This window comes from Leiobunum rupestre, chromosome 10 (assembly GCF_980474605.1).
Source record: "Leiobunum rupestre chromosome 10, qqLeiRupe1.1.hap1, whole genome shotgun sequence".
NCBI lineage: Eukaryota > Metazoa > Arthropoda > Arachnida > Opiliones > Sclerosomatidae > Leiobunum > Leiobunum rupestre.
In genome coordinates this window covers 39,328,859-39,350,743 of record NC_143393.1, presented here as the reverse complement: position 1 = coordinate 39,350,743, position 21,885 = coordinate 39,328,859, and the positions used below count along the sequence as shown (strand labels likewise).

Below are 21,885 nucleotides of genomic sequence, written 5' to 3'. Positions count from 1 at the left end.
ACTAAATTAGCAAATCACAAGCCTATATAAAATTAACTTTATTATCAATTAAAATATTGAACATACTACAAATAATATAATAAAAAATAACATTGATCGTCTTACTGAGGGCTTCGAACCACTGAACTGTACGACGCGATCGGCCAACCAAATGGGTGGTGGGCCACGCCTGTGGTATAAGCGAAACCACCCCAAGGGCTACCGAGGACGACAGGTCCGGTCAGAGGCGTCGTCACGGTGTGGGGACTAATGATGTGGTATACTGGTGTCGAGACCAAGAAAGCGGCCTTGTTTATACTAGTGTGGGCCGGATCTTCCGGATGCGTACCAACTCCTTCTTCGTTGCTTTTAATATCCACGCGATATCCTTTATCATCAGCCACGTAATTCACGATACGAACGCGACCATCCGCGTCTTGAAGTCCGTACGAACCATATTTGTTCCCAGACGCGTCTGTCACTTCTTTGTGAAAACTTCCACCCGAGGTATGTCCTTCGCTGTAAGCGAAAGCGTAATTACCTTTTTCCTAAAAAGAAAACTCTAAATTAATTAATATCGACTTTACAGAGGCGTACCGACCCGGGTTAAGGTGGTTAATATTTAACCGGGCGCCAATATGGTTATCATGTAGGGGGTGCCAAAACACTGCCATCTTTAATCTCCAATTGTTCCTTCAAACAGTGATCATTCTGATTCTTCGCTCAATAGAATTTTAATTTTTCAGTTGTTCAGATTTCTATCTAAAACAATTTCTAGTTTTTCCAAAATTTATCACAATATCAGAACAAAATCGAACTTACGAAGGACATACTAATGTTGTGGTTGGTAAATTAATCGGTAGGTTATATAATTTTTGAAGTAAGGCCGTACCAACGACGATACTAAAGTAACGGTTAAAGGTAGCATAGTCTATACTAAATTCGCGGTCTGTTCTCGGGGGAGAGACCGGCTTTACACTCAGGATAAAAAAATATTATTAAATTGATTTTCATTTAATAAAAAAATTACAAAGCTATTTTAATTTTTTTTGGTATATTGGAGGGCGCCATTTTGAAGCTTTTTAACCGGGCGCCATATACCCTCGGTACGCCACGGCAACACTAATATCACGTAATATAATTGAACAAGCACCCTACATCTTCGTGCTGTTGCTGGATGCTGACACCGGATTCGGGAGGCGATTTGATGGCAGCTCCATTTATAGCTACTATGGTAGTCAAAATTAGCAAAATCTACCGGAAAACATTCGTTTATTAAGTCATCGAATCGTCTGAAGTTACCAAAACGTACCTGAATCATGATGCTTGAGTGATAAGGGCACCAGCTTTGCAGAAGATGATTTACAGTATGGTTCCAATAATGACGAAGATGGTCCCTTTTATACAGATCTCAACGAGTCAATTTTCAAGTATATACCCTGGGCGTGCTGGAGTCGTCATAATTACCTCTCATTCGAATGACTTACATTCTTAGTAACGTGTAAAACGTTTGTTTTGGCGCGGGATATCAAAAGAAGCGTCGTTATATCGTTAAGTTGAGCGTCTTCTTCATTTTCAATGTCATCCAGGTAAGCCTAATTGAATGATGAAAATATAACGGAATTTCTGAGCCATTTCGAGTAGCCTTGGTTTTTTTCTCGAAGAATAAAGCTCTTTTTCCACACAGAAGCGAAATAAACCCTTTCAAACTATTTATTTTGTCTACAAGGTCAAAACGGGGAATATATTTTAAAGCTATTGAAATTCATTGTCTTTTCGCGGGTGACTATGTAAAATAATGGCTTCAGGCGCAACGCGCGGATAATCCCAAAAGTTTAATAAAACATGACTTTATACAAACGATCTAGGCGTTTTTCCAACCCAAACAGAAGTCTACAGAAGTCACCCCTATATTTCGTTGGAAATTATACACGATTTCTGTTTTTTTTTTAATAAATATTTATTAGAAAGTCGGGAGGATATTGCAACGTTTGTTTTAAATTGATAGCGTTTATTAATATATATTTCTACCGTTTATACGATCTACCAAAGTTCGTTTATAGTGTAAGGATAGCCTGGTATGATCAATCATATAAACGGTGGTGGGCTCAATAAAATGTGGTAAAATATGTAAGACTAGTGTCCTTCAAAATGTTATTGTCTGGAGGGGATATTGAAAAATGATCGTTTATAAACAAATTCGGGCCATTGACCTTATTAAGCGGTAGAAAACGTTTTGAATCGGTTTAAAATGATTTAGCCTCGTTCACACAACTCCTTCGAAAGGTTTTGAATCGATTTGTATCGATTTCAAGGCTATCGCAACTCGGCAGTTAAAAACGGTAACATCGTCCCACGCTTGTTTTTGGACTATTATAGCTTAACGCGGAACCATCACAACTCAATTAAATCTCACTTTTTTTAGGAATTCGCAGTAGCTTGATATAATAAGCTTGATAAACGGTGGTCGTGACTCTGTGTCGAACATTTTCTTTCTAGTAATTAACTCGATTTTATCATACGGACAATCGATTTCGCGATACTAACAAGGAGACGACCCGAGGTGTTACACACCGATTTTGTCCAAACTCGGGGAATTGGTAGACCTTCGTGTAACTTGAAAAATCCTAAAGGGAATTTATTCAATGGGCAACGGTTTTGCCATGGCAACGAAAAATGTTTTTGACAACATAAATTGGAAATTTTCCCATTGAAAATAACATGGGATTTTGACCGATTACAATGGTCCCTCCCCCCCTGTGAAAAAATTTAAAAAATTTAAAAAAATTTAAAATACCAAAAATTATAAAAAAAAATGTTAAAAATTGACGAAAAAAATCAAAATTGATCACATTTTGATCAATTTGAACCAAATGGGTGAAAATGAATCGATATGGCTTAAATAGGAAAAATTTCCATTTTATGTTGTCAAAAACATTTTTCGTTGTCATGGCAAAACGGTTTCCCATTGAATAAATTCCCTTTAGGATTTTTCAAGTTACATGAAGGTCTACCATTCCCTTGAGTTTGAACGAAATCGGTGTGTAATACCTCGGGTAGTCTCCTTGTATGAGATGGAAGGGAAGATATGGTAAATATTTCGGTTTTTAAAATATCGAAACTCTGATATTTGAAAAGTATATTTTTGTTTGATAAAGTGGATTAATTTTATAGCAAAACTTCAAATTGCGATATTTTTATGAACATTTCATAGCGAAAATTTCTTAACTTAACCTTTTCGATTCTAACCGGATTTTTAGGGTGTGAAAGTAATTGGAAATTATACCAAGGCGAAGAAGACTATATACAGGGTGATCAAAATTAAAATTTAGGGGTTCATAAACTGAAAAGTTGAATTACGAAAATTAAATATTTTTTAAATTAAACTTCATTTCTTAATCTACCCTGTAGAAAATGAGTCAATCTCATATGGGCGAGAAATAAGAGTTCCAATGAACAATGAAGAAAAAAATAACTAGAAAACGCGTCATTTCCAAGGTCCAAGTTTCTCTAACTGTATTTCGTCTGAAAGATAATTAATTATACTGTTGACGTATCGTACAACGAGAAATAATGATTTTTAGTAGATTTTTCCGGAATGTTTGTCCTTGTTGCTAGTTTTGAATATTACGTTTCATAGGTTACGATATTGGTAGTCTGCAGATACTTAATTTATGTAGGTTTATTATTCTTAGCTTGGAACTATCAGACTAACCTAATAAATGTTAATTATTTTACGAAAACGTAATTGAATTAAAAAGGTTTGAATAATTAAGTTGTTCAGCATTACTTACTATTAGCCTTTTTTTAATTTTATTACTGTCGCTTCATATTTATCTTTTTTTTTTGTGAAATTCTGTTTTTTTATTTTTGTTTTTCGGGCACTATCATTGTTTCAATATTAATGTAAATAGTTTCTTTTGTTTCGAGCGTTACAGTATTTTTTGTATCGCGTATCAGAGCCCAATAAGTGTACAGCTTTTTTTTTATCCTGTATTAAAACATTATTATTTTAATCAACTCATTTTTTATTAAGGAAACTGGCAGGGCCTATTTTAAAGGTATTTGGTGGCAAACATTTTTAAAGCCAAAGGCAAGAGCGGCCAGAGCAGCAAACGTTGGTGTTCCACACCAAATACCTGAGGTTATATTCCCTTTAATGGGTAGTTGTGTCGAAATTTGGGTAGTTCTAAATTTGAGTACTAACAAGCATGTATATATGTATAAGAACGTTGAACAAAAGGCATCGCTTGGGCCATGATTTAATCGGTTACAGAATAACTCCGCCCTAAAATCCGCGTGCAGCCCGCGCTTGAACTAGAAACGGTTTTAACCTTTAGCGCGCGCCGCACGCGGTTTTTGCATCATGGCACCAGGTGCCAATTGGATCGTTCAACGTTCTTATACATATATACGTTCTTGCTACTAGCAAAATATTTTCGATCTGGATGTCATTTTAAAATGGGTAATTTTTTTCAGAAGTGACATTTACCAATCTTATCATAATTTTGGTTGATTTTGCTTAATTTTAAAAATCCTCATATATGAGGCTGCGAAAGAAAACTGTAATACTAACAGAGCAATTTGGTAAAATGGTATTCCAATCTTGATGGAAACATTAATTCTAATTAAGAAATAAATATCTAATAAATTATCAGTAGTTCCTTTTTAAAACACTATTTATTATTACCTCAATACCTCGCCTCTTCTTGGCCGCAGAGAATAACTAAATTCTAAGCTAAGCCTAAACTAAACCTAAACTAAGCCTAATCTAAACCTAACCTAAACCTAACCTAACCTTATTCTAAACCTAACATGACCTAATTGCTTAAAACAATAAATAAATTTAAAAAGACTGACACTTTAGTCTCTTTAAATTTATTATTTGTTTTATTTATATTTCACCACGGTAAAGAAGTTTTATGTAGCTAATTGTTTCCTAAACCCATTACCTAATTCTTTTCTAAATATAAAATAACCTAATTCTTCCCTAAACTTAACATGACCTAATTATATTCTAAGCCTAAACTAACCTTAACCTAACCAAACCTATCCTTCACTAGGCGCAAAATCTGTATTAGGAGTGGCACTAAAGCTTAGTTTGCACTAGCTCGCGTCATAATGTCACTTTATAACTATTGAAACTAAGGCTAACGGAAATTTTGTCATAGTGAAAGTAAGCCTTAAGGCAAAGACGGCACGACGGCTAGCATCGACGTAAAAAATTCGTTTGGTCTAATGCAACCACCTTTAAGCGTTAATGAATGCTCTTTGTTTTTGTAACTTTTTGACGTTATATAATTAAACTCCAATGTTTCGCAAATTTAAAAACTCAAGTACAAAGAAATTTAAAAAAGATCCGGATTTATTTCAATACAAACAAAAAAAAACCTAATTACACTATCAATGTGATAACCAATTTGTCTGTAGTAGGAGTAGTAGTAGGCCAAGACGACCAAATCCAACGCGATTTCTTAATAATTAATTCACCATTCCAGCGGATCATTTCCAGACCATAATGAAAACAATGAAACTAAAGCTGAGCTCTCCCACTTTTGTCTCAAGAACTTCCATGTCCGGGAACTGAAGACGTAAAGGAATGGTCGAAGGCGTTACTGTTCATTTAAAAACGCTCAAAATGTGTCGGCACCAATGAGGTAGAATAAATAGAGATCCAAACAAATCTGGGATTCGCGAGACACGTTTTATTTGAGTCGGAGAATTAGACTCAAGTTTCAAACTTAATCCAATCGTGTTGGCGCCATCTGTTTCTATAAGCAGACACTCTTGCAAAATATGTTAAGGTTTAGTTGACCAATAACACGATAGATGGCGCCAGCACGATTTGATTAAGTTCATTTCCTAGGCCTAAATCTCCAACTCAACAAATACTGTCCCGCAAAACGGTAGGTCCTGGAAGGCGGATTTGGATCTCTATTTATTCAACCTTATTGGTCGGCACTTAGAAGGAGTACTCTAGATTCTTTCGCTTCCAGAGGGCCAGCGTGAGCGGTAACGTGAGGGCGACGTGCGGCGATTTGGCCAGTCCGGGTTCGTTGCTTTGAACCGTGGCTCGGAAACCCCGCGAATCCGCCACGTAGTTGACGATTCGGATCCTTCCGTTGGACGTGAATCCGTAAGTGCCGGCTTTATTGCCCTTCGCGTCTCCGATCTCCCTGTGAAAGGATGTGGCGGACGACTGCTCCGTCTCGTAGCCAAAGGCGTAATTCCCTTCATCCTGTACGTGGCGTAAGATAAAGAAAAAAACGACCAGGTAGTCGACGCTATTAATTTATTCACCCCGTTTTTCCCTTTCGAGCATCCTCGAGGGAGAGATAGACTCTTTCACCTCCGCACGTACCCGAAGCATCTCAGGGTTGGAGGTTAAAACAGCCTTTGACTCCCAGAAAATCGGTTCGCGACGTAATAGACGCCTATACTATTTTGCAGAGATGGGCACTTTTATTAGGGAACCGCTCAGCTCGCACACCGCTAGTGGTCTCTCGTGTGTTAACTGCTCACGCTCTCAAAAATTTTAGAGCCGGAATATGAGCTCACGGATTTCCGCTCAATTTTGAGAGTCGGAATAGGCGCTTATGAATTTCCGCTCAATTTTGAGTCGGAATAGGCTCTCCCGAATTTCCGCTCATTTTTGAGAGTCGGAATAGGCTCTCGCAAATTTCCGCTCATTTTTGAGAGTCGGAATAGGTGCTTGCGGATTTCCGCTCATTTTTGAGAGCCGAAATAGGCGCTTATGAATTTCCGCTCAATTTTGAGAGCCGGAATAGGCGCTCGTAATTTCCGCTCAATATTGAGAGCCGGAATAGGCGCTCGTAATTTCCGCTCAATTTTTAGAGCTGAAAATATATTTTCCGCTCAATTTAGCTCAAACTTACAAAACCCCTCAAATAAGATGAGCGGTGCCCATCACTGCCATTTTCTTTGTAGTTCATAATTTTAGTATCGACGTTACCTTATTTTAACGCTTACGAAATTAGCTAACTCTAAAGCCCCATTTTCATGCTCGCTGGTAGCGGATAAAAATCGTCAAAATTCGCTTCTGCCACTCGCAAGCGTGAAAATAAAGCTAAAATATTTGTTTGAAACAGATCGACGCGGAAAGTGAAAAAGTGTATAGCTGAAGCTGATTTTGTCGATTTTTACCCGCTACCAGCGAGCATGAAAATGGGGCTTAAAGCCAGGCGCTCGCTGCTCTTCGTAACGTCTCCGTCCTACCTTTCACAAGCCTTTGCTTCGTGACGAAGACAATGCTTTGTGGAAGGCAGGACGGATACGAAACGTACAGCCAGTGGGCGCCTAGCCTAACGTTATCAAAATGGTAAAAACCTTACATCGTATCTTCGAAACTGTACGGAGTTATCTGGTTTTTTGACTGTGGTGACTTGAATCGGTCTGTAAAGAAGGCCAGTTTGTCGGGACAGGATCACCAGACTTAATAACACCAAAGACGCGTGAAAGATACGAATTATCTGGAAAAAAAACGCCAATGGCAAAATGGTCTTTGTTTCACGAAGAGATACGATTGTCCGATTAGAGTTAGTCGGATATGACCTTGGACATAAAGTATACAATTGAAGGAAATATCTAAATATGATTTCAGTTGGGAGAAATATAATTAGGCATTGTTCCAGCAGGTGTCGTTTTAAAAATGAACCGTTAGGGACCCTCGGGGCGAAACGACGGGAATATATTCCCCGTTAATTACTATCTCAGTTTCTCAGCAAATCAAATCCGCGATTACAAAAACAGTTAAATCTCTTTCGTGTATATAGATTCAACCCACGTATTTGCGAAGCTCAAGGTGCATTCGCGTTCACACCTCAGGGTGGCCCAAGTTCAAGAGCGAAGGACATTGAATTAGCGAACGAGTGTAACGAAAGCGACTGGGATCGACCAAAGCTAACTGAATCAAATGGAATCGGGGATTCGATTAGGGTAGAAAAATCAAAAGGAATTACCATGATATCCGAGGAAGAGTTGGTGGTCGGTGACGGTTTGAATCCTTCGGGAGACTCGGATGTCGTCTGGGCTTCATGGCAAAGGTTTCGCGGGATTTATAGCCTATTAAGAAAACTTCGGAACAGAGCTCAAGGCTCTGTTACAGCGGAGGAATGCTCTCAGGGTGAAATGGCACCACAGCTGGTGTGTCGGCGGTAAGAGAGAAATAAAAAATTCGACGTTTTTTTCTCCGAAACATCTTGATAATGGAGTGAATTTTATTAACCGAGACTGTGTGTTTTCCCTATCTTAGTCAACACGTCAGTTTCCGTAATAGCGGGAGGTGGTTCGGTCCGTTCCTCAGAAGAGTACGGACCCTTTTTCGGGCCAAAGGGGGTGTTTCCTTTCCCTTCAGCCGAGTCGTAAAATAAGTGTGTACCGTTCGAGGTTGATAAATGGTACGTTCCTCTCGGTAGAAGTACTGGGAAGTGTGGGAAAGATTTCGCCTCCGATTGCAATCACGTACAAAGAGGACTTGTCTGTCTTTGGGGCTTCGGCGCGAACCTCGCAAGGTTATTGTATGCAAATCCTACTTTAATTACCGTATATCGTTTGGCATTGATACTCTGGCAGCGTGTAAAGAGAGGAAATAAAAATAATTCGATCATAGCTAAAACGCGCCCTGGGGCTTTGATTTATCCGATCCGTTATAATCTAACTTCCAAACTATATAATAAATCTAACGGTTTAAAAATGATATTACTCGGCGTACTGCGTGATTATACGTTTCAAAGCAGCCCAACAGTCGCGGACCTTGAAATGGTCTTATTTCTCAAAAGTCGAATCTTTGCCAGCCAGAATTGCCAAGTGCAACTTTTACAAGGTTACGGGAATTGATTAATTAAAAATGTACGGGTTTGTTTACTTGAAAATATTTACCATAAATTGAGGTTAAAAGTTTTAACGGCTAATGTTTTAAAATTCGCAAAAACTTAATTTTTATCGTAAATCTGATATTATTAAGAAAATAAAGATAGGCCAACAATAAAAGTGATCAAGTTTAAAGCAAATTTTTAAAACCCTTGCAATAATACGGAGGTAAAATATTTATTTATTAGTTCTCATTTTTTTAATTTAATTTGTAAGTCTTCGATTCTGTTATAAAGTTTAGTAATGATTGGAAAAGAATAGCTTTTAAAAGTCATCACGGTTTCGTGTTTATTTTTTAAACAAATGAAAGACGTTATACAATAGTATACATGTATATAAAATTAATAAATTACAGAAATGCTCCGTTTAAATGTATCGGACTCCTGAATGGATACTCTTGACTCCAAGTTGATGGTGGGCGATTGGGATGGGGTTGGCGGCGTAAGACAATTGGCTCGGGGCGTAGCTGAGAGGTCCGGTCATGTACGACAGTGGACTCGGAGCGTAAGCCAGATGGGGGTGGCCGTATCCGTAGGCGGCCGCTTGGGCGTGGGCGACCTTGGTAGCTGGGGAAGAGTAGGCGGTATAGGCCAAGGAAGATTGTGGAGCGGTGTAAGAGCTGTAGCTCAGGGTTTGGAGTGGAGCGGCTTGCTGGACAACCTGTTTAACAACTGGTGCTTGTTGGTAGATGGCTTGTTGGACCAATGGAGCTTGTTCCACAACTTGTTTAACGACTGGTGCTTGTTGGTAAACGGCTTGTTGAACCAAAGGTGCTTGTTGGTAAACGGCTTGTTGAACCAAAGGTGCTTGTTGGTAAACGGCTTGTTGAACCAATGGGGCTTGTTGGTAGACAGCCTGCTGGTGGGCGATTGGGCCTTGTTGTACCAATTGAGCTTGATGAACGATTTGGCTTTTTTGACCGATTGGGGCTTGTTGGACCAATTGAGCTTGATGAACGATTGGCGCTTGTTGGACCAATTGAGCTTGGTGAACGATTGGCGCTTGGTGAACGATTGGCGCTTGTTGGACCAATTGAGCTTGGTGGACAATTGGGGCATGTTGGACAACGGCAGCTTGTTGGGTCAAAACAGCAGGTTGTTGAACCAATGGAGCGGCGATGGTGTTTTGAATAATCGGAGCGCTCTTGGTAACGATTTGGGTAGCTGGAGCGGAGTGAGCTATAACTTGGGTGATTGGTCCGGACACAGCGTGGGATACGGTACTGTGACCCAAAAGAGAGTTGTAGGCCAAAGCGCCGGCGGGACTAGCGTAAGCGACGGCTGGTGCTGGAACGGTGTGAGAAACGACTTGGTGAGTGTAAGCGGCTGGGGCTGCGACCGCCACTGGGGCTGCGACCGCTATTGGGGCATGAGCGACGGGAGCTACACCAATGGATTTGGCGTGAACAACCTGTGGGGCAGAAGCTACGGTGGCTAAGACAACTGGAGCTTGGATGGACTTGGTGACAACAGTCGGAGCTCCGACAGCCACAATTTCCTTATTGATTGTGGTATGAGCTGGATCTTCGGCGCTAATTCCGACTCCCGGTTCGTTGGTCTTAATATCGGCGCGGAAGCCATTGGCGTCGGCGACGTAGTTGACGATACGTTGGCGACCATCGGCGTCGACGAGGCCGTAGGATCCAACCTTATTGCCGAAAGAGTCTCCAACTTCCTTCCTGAAGGTACCTCCGGTGGTGTGACCTTCGTCGTAAGCGAAGGCGTAGTTACCGAGGTTCTATAGAAACAATTAGCTGTCGTTAATTTCAAATTGAAGCAAAATTATCAATACGATTAAGCAAGCCGAGACTGAGTACTTACGTCTTGGGAGCGGGATTGGGTACTGATTCCAGTTTCAACAACGGCGACAGCTGGTTGTGCCACTTGAACCACCCCAGCTCGGGCCACGGCGACAAAAGCGAATAAAGCGAGGAACTAAACGAAACAAACAACCAACCAATTTAAGTTCCCATTTAATCCGTACATGGGACGTATCTTGATGGGCTAATAAACGAAGGGTGAAAGAACGCTTGAGAATAGCGAGTAAACATTTAACGCCGTAAATCAAACCCACCCTTCGCCTAATAATCCATTGTTTAGTCGTGGAGAGAGATCAAATCGCTTACCTTCATGATCCTGTGTCCAAGCGTCTACTGCGGCACCGAAGAAAGATATGACCGGTTGAGAAAGTGAAAATTCACTTTTATACCCGTTCCCATTTTCCGACTCGGGGCGTCGCCGCTGGCCCCCCTTTTAAGAGCGACGCCATCATAACGGGACAATCGAAAACTATTCCCGATCTTCGTATTTCAGAGAAATCTTTCTCTTCAAGGTCCGAAAAACTCTTTCGAAGGAAGCTAGGTTTTTCCTGACCCATTTTTTCTACACAGTCAGCTTAGTCGACTAATACAAAAACCACTCCCAGATAAATATCTTCGTAGGTAGCTTTTCTCCCTTCAACCACGAACGTCAGAGAGACTAGCCTTCGATAAAATAACAACCATATTTCAAAAAACTGGCTGGGGTTTTTCACCGTAAACAGTTTATCAAAACGGCAAGGGCGGATCTATAACGAATCTTCAAAACTTTCACCGCTTACATTTAGAAAAATATCCTTCTACTTTCGTTAATCCCATCACCGCTACCGATACGTTAACCATATTAGAAATACAACATTGAAAATAATACGGTTGTAGAAGTACAACTAATTTTTCCCGATGTCTTTTGGCAAGTCGTTTGAAATTTCTCAATTTCTCCAGAGTCGTATAATAATAAAAAGGCAAAATGAAATTAATTGGGAGAATATTCGCCCCGAGCCAAAATTTCCCTTTTCTTTTAAATCGTTTTTGTAGAAATCTAGAACCGTTATTTCAAGGGTTTGACGTTATAGTGGGATTCAAATTTGTCCTTTTAAAATTTACGCATTGCGTTGTAGTTTCGAAGGGTTGATCCACTAAAATCTGAGTCACGATTAAACTATGTTTCGAAACGTTTCTAATAAGAATGGGAGCGACACTACGCAGACACTTGAAATCTTTTGGGTGAATTTCCAGGACTCTTCGAAATAAGAGTAATTTGTTGCGTAGCAGGTTCTAGAGTGATGTATTGGTCGGACTTTTTGTTCCGGTTATTTTGGAGAACTCTGTGTCTCAAGAACGAGCAAATTAACAATGAAACCATGTCGTACGCCATTTCACAAAAGAGAGGAAACGTTGAAAATAATAGGGGCTGAAGGTCTTACGCGACACGATAAAAAGGGTTTGAGATGGTAAATACCCACTGATAAATATTCCGGGGTATTTGCTATTCAAAATTAAATTAAGTACGCTATTTGAGTGAAACCAGCTGAAAATAATGTTAACCAATCCGTTTTACAACTTCAACGATTTTTTTAACTGTCTTAAATTTTGCTGTTTGTGTAACTTGTTTCCCGAGCAGTGAATGATGCAACTTAATTTCCTTGCTGCAGCTCGTGCATCTTATTTATCGTGCAGCATTTTTGTAACTTATTTCCCCTTGTAAAGGGTTACGTAAATAATTTCCCTTGCAGCAGATCGTGCAGCAGTTGGTGTACATGTAACTTATTTCCCCTTGTTACGGTTTACGTAATGTATTTCCGTGGTTGCAGTTTATGTCACTTATTTCCCTTCCTGCAGTTTATGAACCTTATTTCTCGTGCAGCAGTTAGTGTAACAGTTTTCTCTTAAACCAAAACATTTGCCTATCTTATTTTTCGTACAGAACAGTTTTTTGTACTTGACCTCAAGTGTAAAACAATTTGTGTAATTATTTGGTTTACCAATATATATAAGGTGAAGTGGTTTACACTCGCGCCTCGCTGCAAGAGGAGCTGGGCTCGATCTCAGTTTGTGACACTGGGTTAAAATTCGGAACCACTCCTTCCGCGTTGAGTTAGCAAGTTATCTCCCTGCTGGTTAGAGGGTTTTCCTCGAGCTCTTCGGCATCCCCCTCTCCATTAAAGTTACTAATAAGTGGCTCACGTGGCATCAAGGACTCTCCACCACCCTCCTCCGCCATTTAACTCGGCCAGCAGTAATTGGCTTCAAAAGCTACTAGTTAACTTCGGCTTGTGTGGGTTCCTTAGGTATAAGCTAAGCTGATATTATTCCTTAACTGAAATAATTAAAACATTTCCGAATCAAAAATGTATTATGCAAATATAGTTACATAAAACAGAATTAAGATTACAGCCAGCAGTCGTGCACCGGTAAGATCCAGGCACGAAATCTCCTCCCAAATTAAAAATGCCCATAGAGCACACGCCTCTCTTTTTAAAATCATCCGGAAAGGCTGTATAGCTTTTCGAAAAGGATGTGGCTTTCAAGGTCCTTCCAAAACGAAAGTTTTCCGTGGGGTGAAAATAATGTTTTTATTGCGCCGATTAAATTAAACTAAACTTAGATATATATAAGTTCAAGCCGGGCGTGGCGATCCGCGTAGAATCCTGAAACCTTCACACCCAGAGCCCATATATTAACCGCGCTACGTAGATTCTATATTGTTCCACCGAAAAATCCGAGCAAATTTCCCCGGCAGAGTAAAAGAAACGTCCTTGGCCATTAACTAAAATGTTAAACTCACGAACATTTTTTAACGCGCATAGCGGGTCATTATAAAGATTGTTATATGGCAGCTTATTAGAGTAAAAACTTCATTATTTGCGATATCGTCGAGTTCCTTCCTCTGTTTTGGAATTTGACACATGAACGCCCATTTATTATTTAAAGATTAGACGGTCATGTTAGATGTTCAGAGCGGAGTTTTTCGCCAGCCCCAAAAAGGGTGGGATAAGTCCATTTATGAATTAAACAATGGACGGTCCGTTTCGGGGTATATAAGGGACCGCTCGGACCACCAAATCGGCATAAAGTGTCTTAGCAACACCATTGATTTCAACAAAATGAAGGTGCATTTTCCACCGATATAACTGTAGTTGGACTATAACTTATTCTTTCCTTTGGTTTACGTTTCAGGTCTTCGTTATCTTAGCCGTGATCGCTTACGCTAATGCAGGTGCACCGGTAGCGGTACTTTCTAGCGTCAGCACCGGATTTAGCACTCAACAGAGAAGTCAAGATGTAAGTAATTACTGCTTAGATATCAATAGATTTGTAAACCATTATTTTCATCCGAAAGAACATTGGAAACTACGCCTTTGCCTACGATGAAGGACACGCTACTGGTGGTACTTTCAGAAAGGAAGTAGGAGATGTGTATGGTACGTTCCATTTGTGTAGGGTAAAGGTTGGTTACATCATGGATTAATTAACGCGCAGGGTAGAATTTCCCTGATTGGTGCTAAATCGTTTGTAAATGGCTCTCTATCGAGAAATAGAGACGTAACAACGTCTGCGCATGCGTTAAAAACTGGGTTTATCTAGATTTTCCGCAAGCAGTTCCATGCTCTGTTTTTCGTACTTTGTGGAGATATAGTTTTGAATTTTCTTACAACAAAAACAAACGTTTTAAATTTTAGCTAAGCCGTAATATTCCTGTTCGTTAATTAATCCAGGGTTTCATCTAGGCAAAAAGCCACGCAGACCACAAAAGTATTTTTTAAAGCCAAATACCTTTTTTGCGTCGTGCCGTTTTTGCCACAGTGCAAACCAGCCTATACTTTCCTACCACTTTAGTAGCCAGTGACAGTTTAATTCCTAATTACAGGTAACAAAGTTGGGTCTTACGGACTTACCGACATCGATGGCCGTGTCCGAATAGTCAATTACGTCGCCGATGCCGCCGGTTTCCGTACCGACATCAAGAGCAACGAACCAGGAGTCGGGGCTACCATCCAGGACCCGGCTCATACTTCCATCAACAAGGACTTGGTCGTCTCTCCCGCCGCCACCATCGCCACCTACGCTGCCGCCCCAGTTGCCGCATACGCCGCCGCCCCAGTTGCCGCATACGCCGCCGCCCCAACCGCCCACCAATACGCCCCATTCGTGCACCACTACGCCGCCGCTTATCCTCATCTCTACGCTCCGCACTTGGGCAATTACGGCTACAGAATCTAAAAAAGACACAATAAGATGTGGTTTTTCTAATGTTACCTTATCCGGTGGTTATTGTTGTTGTTGTTGTAAATACCGTCGCGTTCAAAGAAAATGATATAGGCATTAATTTTTAGTCATATCTCAACTTGGTTGAATTTTCATTGTGTAAAAAAGTATTTTCACACGGGCATATTTGTTTACGGGATGCGATACCAAAACGCTTTGCAATGTACCTCAAAAATAATTTCTTTATATTTCTTTTAAAATGATCCAATGAAATGTTGCTTGGGACTATAAGGCCTGGGCTTGCAATAAACCGTATTTAAACAAGCTATAAAAAACCTAGTCATTTTTCCATAATCACCAGCCCTCGAGGCTCAAAACTCTAATTGCTTTCGAAGGTCCCTTCCATTGGACAGTCGCGAAGTAATTAGTTAAGGGCCAGCGGAATATTAAATAGCCAGTGAAAGTGATTTTTTTCAACTAAATTAAACTTACGTACGTAATGGCGTCTGTTTCAGCTAGGAGCAACAAACACAAGGAGAACGCAGCTAGCCTTTAAAGACGCTAACGAAGGATTGTGTACGAATTTCATTGGACGAGCGTCACGAGTCTTTACACTGAACGTTTTACGGGTGGGGGGGAGACAATTTCCGAATTTCCCCCTTCCGACGGCAGCAGGTGCTAAAGCGTCTAGCCAATGAAAAACGTACACAAGAAAATCCACGACTTTTGACGGGTTGCGTTCTCCTTGTGTGGGGTGTTGTGTTTGTTGCTCCTAGGTTTCAGCGAGGCGTAATAATAAGCTTCAGAATGTTATATAGGCCTATACTGTACAAATAACAGAATTTGCCGTCAACATGAACTTTTATTGGCATTTTATTAACAATTGTGATACAAATCTCGGAAACAATGTTAGCGTCTTCAAATTTAACAACAACATTAATAACAACAACGGAGTACGTCGTGAAATCGTTTGTACATTAGAAAAAACGTTGAAAGAATAACGGGTTACCAGCGGCGGGTGACTTCTAAAATCGGTAAGCGTAGGAGTAGAGTGGACTGTGTTGGACGACGCTGTTGTAGGCAACTGGGCCAGCGCCGGGAGCTACCGCCGGGAGAGCGTAAGACAGGACAGGGGCTGGAGCGGCGGCGGCGTAGACCAGTGGGCTTCCGTTGATGGCGGTACTAGCTGGGTCCTTGGAGCCATCGACTCCGGGTTCGTTGGAGTTGACGGTGGCGCGGAATCCATTCTCGTCGGCGACGTAGCTGACAATTCTTCGGCGTCCATCGGCGTCGGTCAATCCGTATGATCCAATCTTGACGTTCTTGCTGCCACTTTCGCGGCGGAAAGTGCCACCGGTAGCGTGAGACTCGTCGTAACCGAAATTGTAGTTACCGACGTTCTATTTCGGTGATTAAGAATACCCATTCAACATCCAGTATATCTTTAAATAAACGCGAAATAATGGGGACTTACGTCTCTGGCGCTGTAAGTAGCGCTAGTGCCTCCGGCCTGGATTAAAGGTGAGGCGCAAGTGGCGGCGACGAGAGCGGCGAGAATTACAACCTGGACCACAAAAATTATTCAATTATATCAAATATCCCGTACACCGAAAATCAATCGAGTTCGACAACCAACCAAAACTTCATATAAGTTTGGTTGTCGGTGGAATAGGAATTTTCGTTCTCACCTGCATGTTGGTTTGAGTATTGGTGTTAGATCGGTTTGGAGGATGGACCCAAAGTGAAGATTCAACCCAAGAGGATCCCCTTTTATACCTTTCCAAATTTACATTCAAAGTATACCGGGTAAAAGCCAAAAAAAACTACCGCCCAAGACAGTGCGACGCTGTCCGGGGGTTGAAAAAGATGGCCCTCCCAATATCATCTCTTCGGTGTCTTTTCAAGTCGGGGAATCTTCTCTACAGTTAATTTTGGGGTTCCTTAAAACCATATTATTTGACTTATCGACTCTTCGTTAACATTCTCCGTTGCGCCCCCCTATAATCTGCACCCCTTCCCTCGAGATCGTGACGCTTTCTTCGATTCGCCCCCCACTCCTCCCCCCCCTGAATATTCAAAAAGCGAAAGCGCGTCTTTTCCGAAATGCCATCAGTTCTTGGCAAGTCGCGATTGTATATTAACCTTGATCTACTTAGACCTAAGGGTGTGGTTTAAAAGTTGTTAAGCCTTTTCTCTTAAAAGCAACCCAACCTTGAACACAGACGACAAAAACGTTATTTTTCCGAAGAGGTAATTAAAAAAATCACCCCGGCAGTTTGGATTGTTACGATTATTAATAATTATCCCGCATTTAAATGTGGATTTCCTAAATATACTCTGAATTCTAATTTATCAGGGATTAATGGCTAACCCCACAATTAACGCCTTTTTGGAGAAAGTGTTAACTTTTATTAAATCATTTGAAACTTTTTCCTCTTAGAAATGGAATGTTCTTAATTATTTGTGGCGTAGGATGAGATCGTTATGAAACAATTTAGAAATACTTAAAACTTAGAATGCGTTTCATTTATATTATGAAATGTCAGGCTCTCTTAATTCGATGCGGAAAACCTTGGATATATTAATTGCAAACATTCAGAAGTAAGTAATATTACTAGAGAAGTATTCCTATTCTTATACTGCTAATGTTATTAACTTGAAATATGTAGAAATACATCTAATAGTTTCCAAAACAATTATTCAGATAAAATATGATTTATAAATAAGTACATTTTACTTCGTTAGGCGGCTACGTTGAATAAATATAGAAGAAAAATGCGTGAAAATTCAAAATTTTCAAAGTACGTTTGATAATGGCAAAGGTTGCAGAAAATATATCCTAGACGAAATTTAAAAAATTCTTATTCAGTTAGTATATTTTTTTCTCGAAACGCCCATGGGCGGGATGTCATTCTTGGGGGTGACTTTCTTTTGTCGAATGCTTTTTTGGTGGCTAGAATCCCAGACTTTGACAAATTCTTTTCACGAGCGCCCTTGAAAACAAAAACTAACTAGATTTTTATGCAACGCCATTTTTTGAGAAAGATAGAGATAGAAATTTTGGTTTCCTTAAAGAACTCTAGCGTTATTTTATGCCATTTTTTAAATTTATTAACGTTAATTAAAAAGTTTGTCAAAATCTCAACGCGTTATCATAGCTCAAGGGATTATGTTTTATCGTAAATTTCTATTGAATAAAAATTTTCGTACTGGAATAAAAAAATAGGAGCTTGATTAAATAAAACCTGGAAGGCTATTCTGTAAAAATCAAAAATGACAAAAAAATCTTGATCCGTAAAAAATGGCCATGCGCATGTGAAGAAGGGGCGGATATCGAAATATCAAACTATCGATTGTGTAAGTTAAATTTTAAGTAGTGACAGTATGTTACGCTATATCCGGTCTTTGAGTCAAATCATAAACTAAATGCTTAAGCGGACGTAAAATACCTGTTTATTTACTTTTGGTGCCCAAGACTTAAATTGGCACCATCGACCGTATGTCGAAGCATTTCATTAAAATCTCTTACGTTGGCAATACAAACGGCAACGATTTTGAATCTGACCAAAACTATCGATAGTTTGATATTTCTCTTCTCCACACGCGCACTGTAATTTTTTTATAGTATAGCCTGTGTAATAATTATAATATTGTGAATTTATTTTAAGAGCGAATGAATTAAAAATTCCATACCGGGAATTGACTACAATAACAAAATACATTCTTTAGCAGACCTGCAGGGTATATTTAAGAAAATTAAAATTCGAAGTACGGGGTCAGTGGAGGAAAAACCGTTAGAACTAATATATACCAAAACCCACGCAAACGCCCCTACGTGTTAACCATACGCAATCACTTTAGTATAGACACATCAGTAGGTTGATTTTATACGTGGCTTAAATACTACGAAGGAAACCGAAAATCTCCCTAAAGAAATCCGGTTAGATAAACGGAACAAAAAACGCAGTTTTTGGCAACAAACATTTATTTTTGAGGCGACTGGAGGATATGAACGAAATAATAATGATTAATAATATTAAAATCGAGGGTCATTTTTATAAAATCTATTTTACCACCAAGCTGGTACACTTTCTGGTACAGAATGCCACGATCTAGTGTTGGATAACTTGGGGTCTTCTTCGGGTTTAGGGTTTGGATTCCAGTTGGACCAACCGGCTGCGTACGGCAGAATGGCGCTGACCTTTTCGACGACTTTCCTGGCGTCGGTCCACGACGGTGGATTCAAGCTGGACTGTTCCCACTTCCCGGAGCCCCCGTCGACTGGTAAACTCCAATGATAAACCACAGGCGGTTTGATCATTTTATGGAGGCCGGTGCTGGGTTTGATTTGTTTTCTGACTGGGGACAAGACGCTGGCGTATTGGCCCAAGTGCCTTTCTATTGTCTCGCCGATTTTGATGGTGTGATCTTTGAGTTTCTCCAAATGCCGGTGAAGTCCGGCTGGATGATTGAAGATCGGGATGGTGAATGGTTTGTAATCGGCCTTCTTAATGTCGTCGGTGTAGTGGACCAAAGGTACTCCTACATTGACAGGAACTGTTACCGGTTGAGAGTCTTCTTTCTTAGGACCGTACCAAGAGCTAACGTACTGAACAGGGTACTTAGCGACGGGCTGCTGAGGGCCCTGCGACCATCTCTTCGCGTATTGGACCCCAGGGACGTTGTGATTTATGGTATAACTGTGAAATTGGTCCATTTTTCTAATACTTTGAGGGCTGTCGGGCGCGTCAGGCTGCGGTTGCACGCCTTGGTCTCCGAGTTGAAATCCTGGCGCGTATTGGTAAAACTTGAGAGGAATTATTCTCGGTTGATGAGGTCCCCGTAGTTCCCCTTGAGATGGCCAATCGGGTGAATAAGCGATGGGTACTTTTCTAAGATCGCCTTGTTCTTGCGGTACACCCGCACCCTGATTCCAGTTTTGGGAATAAAAGGTCGGTACTGGTTCCACGGATCTCGTCAAAGACTCGGCGCCGCTATAATGCGGAATCTTTCGAAGTACAGCTTCCTTGGAATCTTTGGCTCGATTGGAAGAGCCCGCTTGAATGGCGTCCTCCTCCTCCGCGGACCAGTCACCGTAGTAAGTCACCGCTGGAACGATGGTTTCGATGGGTTTCTCCTCGACCTTTTCCTTTTTCCTCAAAGACACTCGGACGCGGGTGGGACTGTCATCGCGCGCGGTTCCACCCGCGTAGTAATGGAACACGGGAGAATGCCGTATCTTGTATTTAATGGGCGCTACCTCCACCACCTTAGCGTTGGTGACTGAAACTCCTTGAGAGCTACCCGGAGATGCGGACGGATCAGCCACAGTCCCATCCGCGTCATGAATCTCGGCTCGGTATCCATTTTCGTCGGCGACGTAACTCACTACTCGAGAATTTCCGATAGGAGCGTGTTCAGGTAAGCCGGCAACCAAAGTTAGCAATCCAAAAACCACAACAACCTAAACGTAACCAAGGCTTAACAAATATTCTCGCTGTAACGAAGAACTATAGAAAAGAAAAATGATCTGCGTACCTGCATCTTGACCGTGATAGTTCTATAAGTACAACAACACTAGTGTCTTCATTAGACGTTCCTCTTCTATTTATAAAGAATTCTCCCCTTTTCCGTTGGCCCCTCGACTGCCTCTCCATTCCCCCCAAAAAAAGAAAATCCTTATCCCGGGCAAAAATGACTCGCTTCGTTTTTAAAAACCAGTCTCCTCTGGGTTGTTGACTGGCCAGTCCGGGTTAAATTCCCTCCTTCCACCATTCCAGCCCATCGGCGCTGTTCAATTTAAAGAATAACACCACATGCAGACTTCACTACAGTGGTATTTCAAATTCTTACCAGCTATATTTATCATCACGCCAAGATATAAATATAAATGTAAATAGTTTTACGTAAGAAAGGATAAATAGGCGATAAATATTCTTAACGTTAGGTTTATATAGAAAGTTAAAATTATACACGCAGAGTATTCTGATTGGTTGGATACAACGAGGTATTTGGCCCGAGGAGCGAGATACTCGAGAATTATCTCTCGGTCTACTCATATCCTCGTGAACCCCCGAGGACAAGCTGCCATCCGTCTATCGAGGGGCTCTTTGTTCATTATTAAATATTACGATGTAGACTTTTTAAGGAGATTGGAGAAAAAAAACCAACTCTCGATTTCGTTTGAACGACCCTGAACTTGATATTGAGACTCGTTGCTTGAGAAAAAGCTTTTTAAATTTTCGAAGTTTTCCTCGCGCGTCCTTCTGACCGAATTATATACACTTAAATGGAACTTGTTTCCAGGGGCTGCCTTCGACAAGCGTCTTAGACAAAAATATTGGCGACTGAGATTCACGGACTGAACCACGAACGTTGTTCCACTTTTTGCCGCTTGCATTTTTTAATTTGGAGCTTAAAGGATTTTATTTTTGTCTTGTATTTATAAAGGCAAACATTACTTTATAATTAGGGTACCAAATTAACAATTAAAATACAAAAAGTTCAATTAGCCATTCGTTGGACGAAAAAAAAAGGTCAAATTGTCAAACTCGTTTTTGGGTGGTCGCTAATAAGCGTATTTTAATATACGCTCCGCCATCTGATGACTTTTAAAATAAATATTTTATTTGGCATGGTTGGTGGTAGCGTAAATGAAAAAGCTAATCATTTTATTTAAATTTAGCCTTTTGTATACGTGCTGCGCGGGTCGAGCAGTTCTACAGGGGCTACATAAAGATACCAAAACCTTAAGCTACCACAACCAAACTGGCTGAGAGTAACGGTAATAGTAGGTGTGTAGGAGCTGTTGGCTCGCGTGGAATGAAGGGCTTGCCACCACCCTCCTACGCATTGTAACCCACGGCCACCGGAAATTGGCTTTAGATATCGCTAGTTGACTTCGGCCTATGGTGGTGCCTTGGGTATTAGCTAAGCTGATTATTATTATTATTCATTATTAAACACCAGTGTATCTTTCTGGACAACGACCACAC

General features: G+C 40.7%; 4 protein-coding genes and 1 pseudogene across 5 annotated transcripts; 1 reads left to right on the top strand and 4 right to left on the bottom strand.

Annotated features, from left to right (window-relative positions):
- Positions 1 to 101: 101 nt before the first annotated feature.
- LOC149925647 (cuticle protein 14 pseudogene) lies at positions 102 to 1,300 on the bottom strand (annotated as a pseudogene). The gene is made up of 3 exons (XR_016477110.1): positions 1,292 to 1,300; positions 1,138 to 1,233; positions 102 to 527 (listed from the first exon to the last, which is right to left on the bottom strand). The product of XR_016477110.1 is annotated as a cuticle protein 14 pseudogene (transcript).
- Positions 1,301 to 4,523: 3,223 nt separating this feature from the next.
- LOC149925645 (uncharacterized) lies at positions 4,524 to 15,194 on the top strand. The gene is made up of 5 exons (XM_090161801.1): positions 4,524 to 4,574; positions 6,002 to 6,115; positions 13,862 to 13,966; positions 14,025 to 14,106; positions 14,553 to 15,194. Exons 1-5 carry the CDS (start codon positions 4,524 to 4,526, stop codon positions 14,903 to 14,905), a joined length of 705 nt encoding a protein of 234 aa, XP_090017927.1. The 3' UTR covers positions 14,906 to 15,194.
- Positions 9,127 to 11,024, bottom strand: LOC149925646 (uncharacterized). The gene is made up of 3 exons (XM_090161296.1): positions 10,994 to 11,024; positions 10,689 to 10,802; positions 9,127 to 10,605 (listed from the first exon to the last, which is right to left on the bottom strand). The coding sequence occupies exons 1-3, from the start codon at positions 10,997 to 10,999 to the stop codon at positions 9,235 to 9,237; spliced, it is 1,491 nt and encodes a 496-aa protein (XP_090017422.1). The 5' UTR covers positions 11,000 to 11,024; the 3' UTR covers positions 9,127 to 9,234.
- A 702-nt stretch (positions 15,195 to 15,896) lies between the features above and the next one.
- LOC149925644 (cuticle protein 14-like) lies at positions 15,897 to 16,643 on the bottom strand. Its single transcript, XM_090161299.1, has 3 exons — positions 16,579 to 16,643; positions 16,365 to 16,454; positions 15,897 to 16,290 (listed from the first exon to the last, which is right to left on the bottom strand). The coding sequence occupies exons 1-3, from the start codon at positions 16,582 to 16,584 to the stop codon at positions 15,916 to 15,918; spliced, it is 471 nt and encodes a 156-aa protein (XP_090017425.1). The 5' UTR covers positions 16,585 to 16,643; the 3' UTR covers positions 15,897 to 15,915.
- Positions 16,644 to 18,944: 2,301 nt separating this feature from the next.
- Positions 18,945 to 20,828, bottom strand: LOC149925643 (uncharacterized). Its single transcript, XM_090161297.1, has 3 exons — positions 20,744 to 20,828; positions 20,429 to 20,680; positions 18,945 to 20,354 (listed from the first exon to the last, which is right to left on the bottom strand). Exons 2-3 carry the CDS (start codon positions 20,432 to 20,434, stop codon positions 18,960 to 18,962), a joined length of 1,401 nt encoding a protein of 466 aa, XP_090017423.1. The 5' UTR covers positions 20,435 to 20,680; positions 20,744 to 20,828; the 3' UTR covers positions 18,945 to 18,959.
- Between the last annotated feature and the right edge of the window lie 1,057 nt (positions 20,829 to 21,885).

Coding starts and splice junctions, on each gene's coding strand:
- LOC149925645 (XM_090161801.1), top strand. CDS start 4,524: ATGAGGCTGCGAAAGAAAACTGTAATACTAACAGAGCAATTTGGTAAA. Junction 6,116..13,861: donor CTTCCGTTGGACGTGAATCC/GTAAGTGCCGGC, acceptor TTTACGTTTCAG/GTCTTCGTTATCTTAGCCGT. Junction 14,107..14,552: donor GGAAGTAGGAGATGTGTATG/GTACGTTCCATT, acceptor TCCTAATTACAG/GTAACAAAGTTGGGTCTTAC.
- LOC149925646 (XM_090161296.1), bottom strand. Junction 10,606..10,688: donor CCCAATCCCGCTCCCAAGAC/GTAAGTACTCAG, acceptor TTGTTTCTATAG/AACCTCGGTAACTACGCCTT.
- LOC149925644 (XM_090161299.1), bottom strand. Junction 16,291..16,364: donor CTACTTACAGCGCCAGAGAC/GTAAGTCCCCAT, acceptor TCACCGAAATAG/AACGTCGGTAACTACAATTT.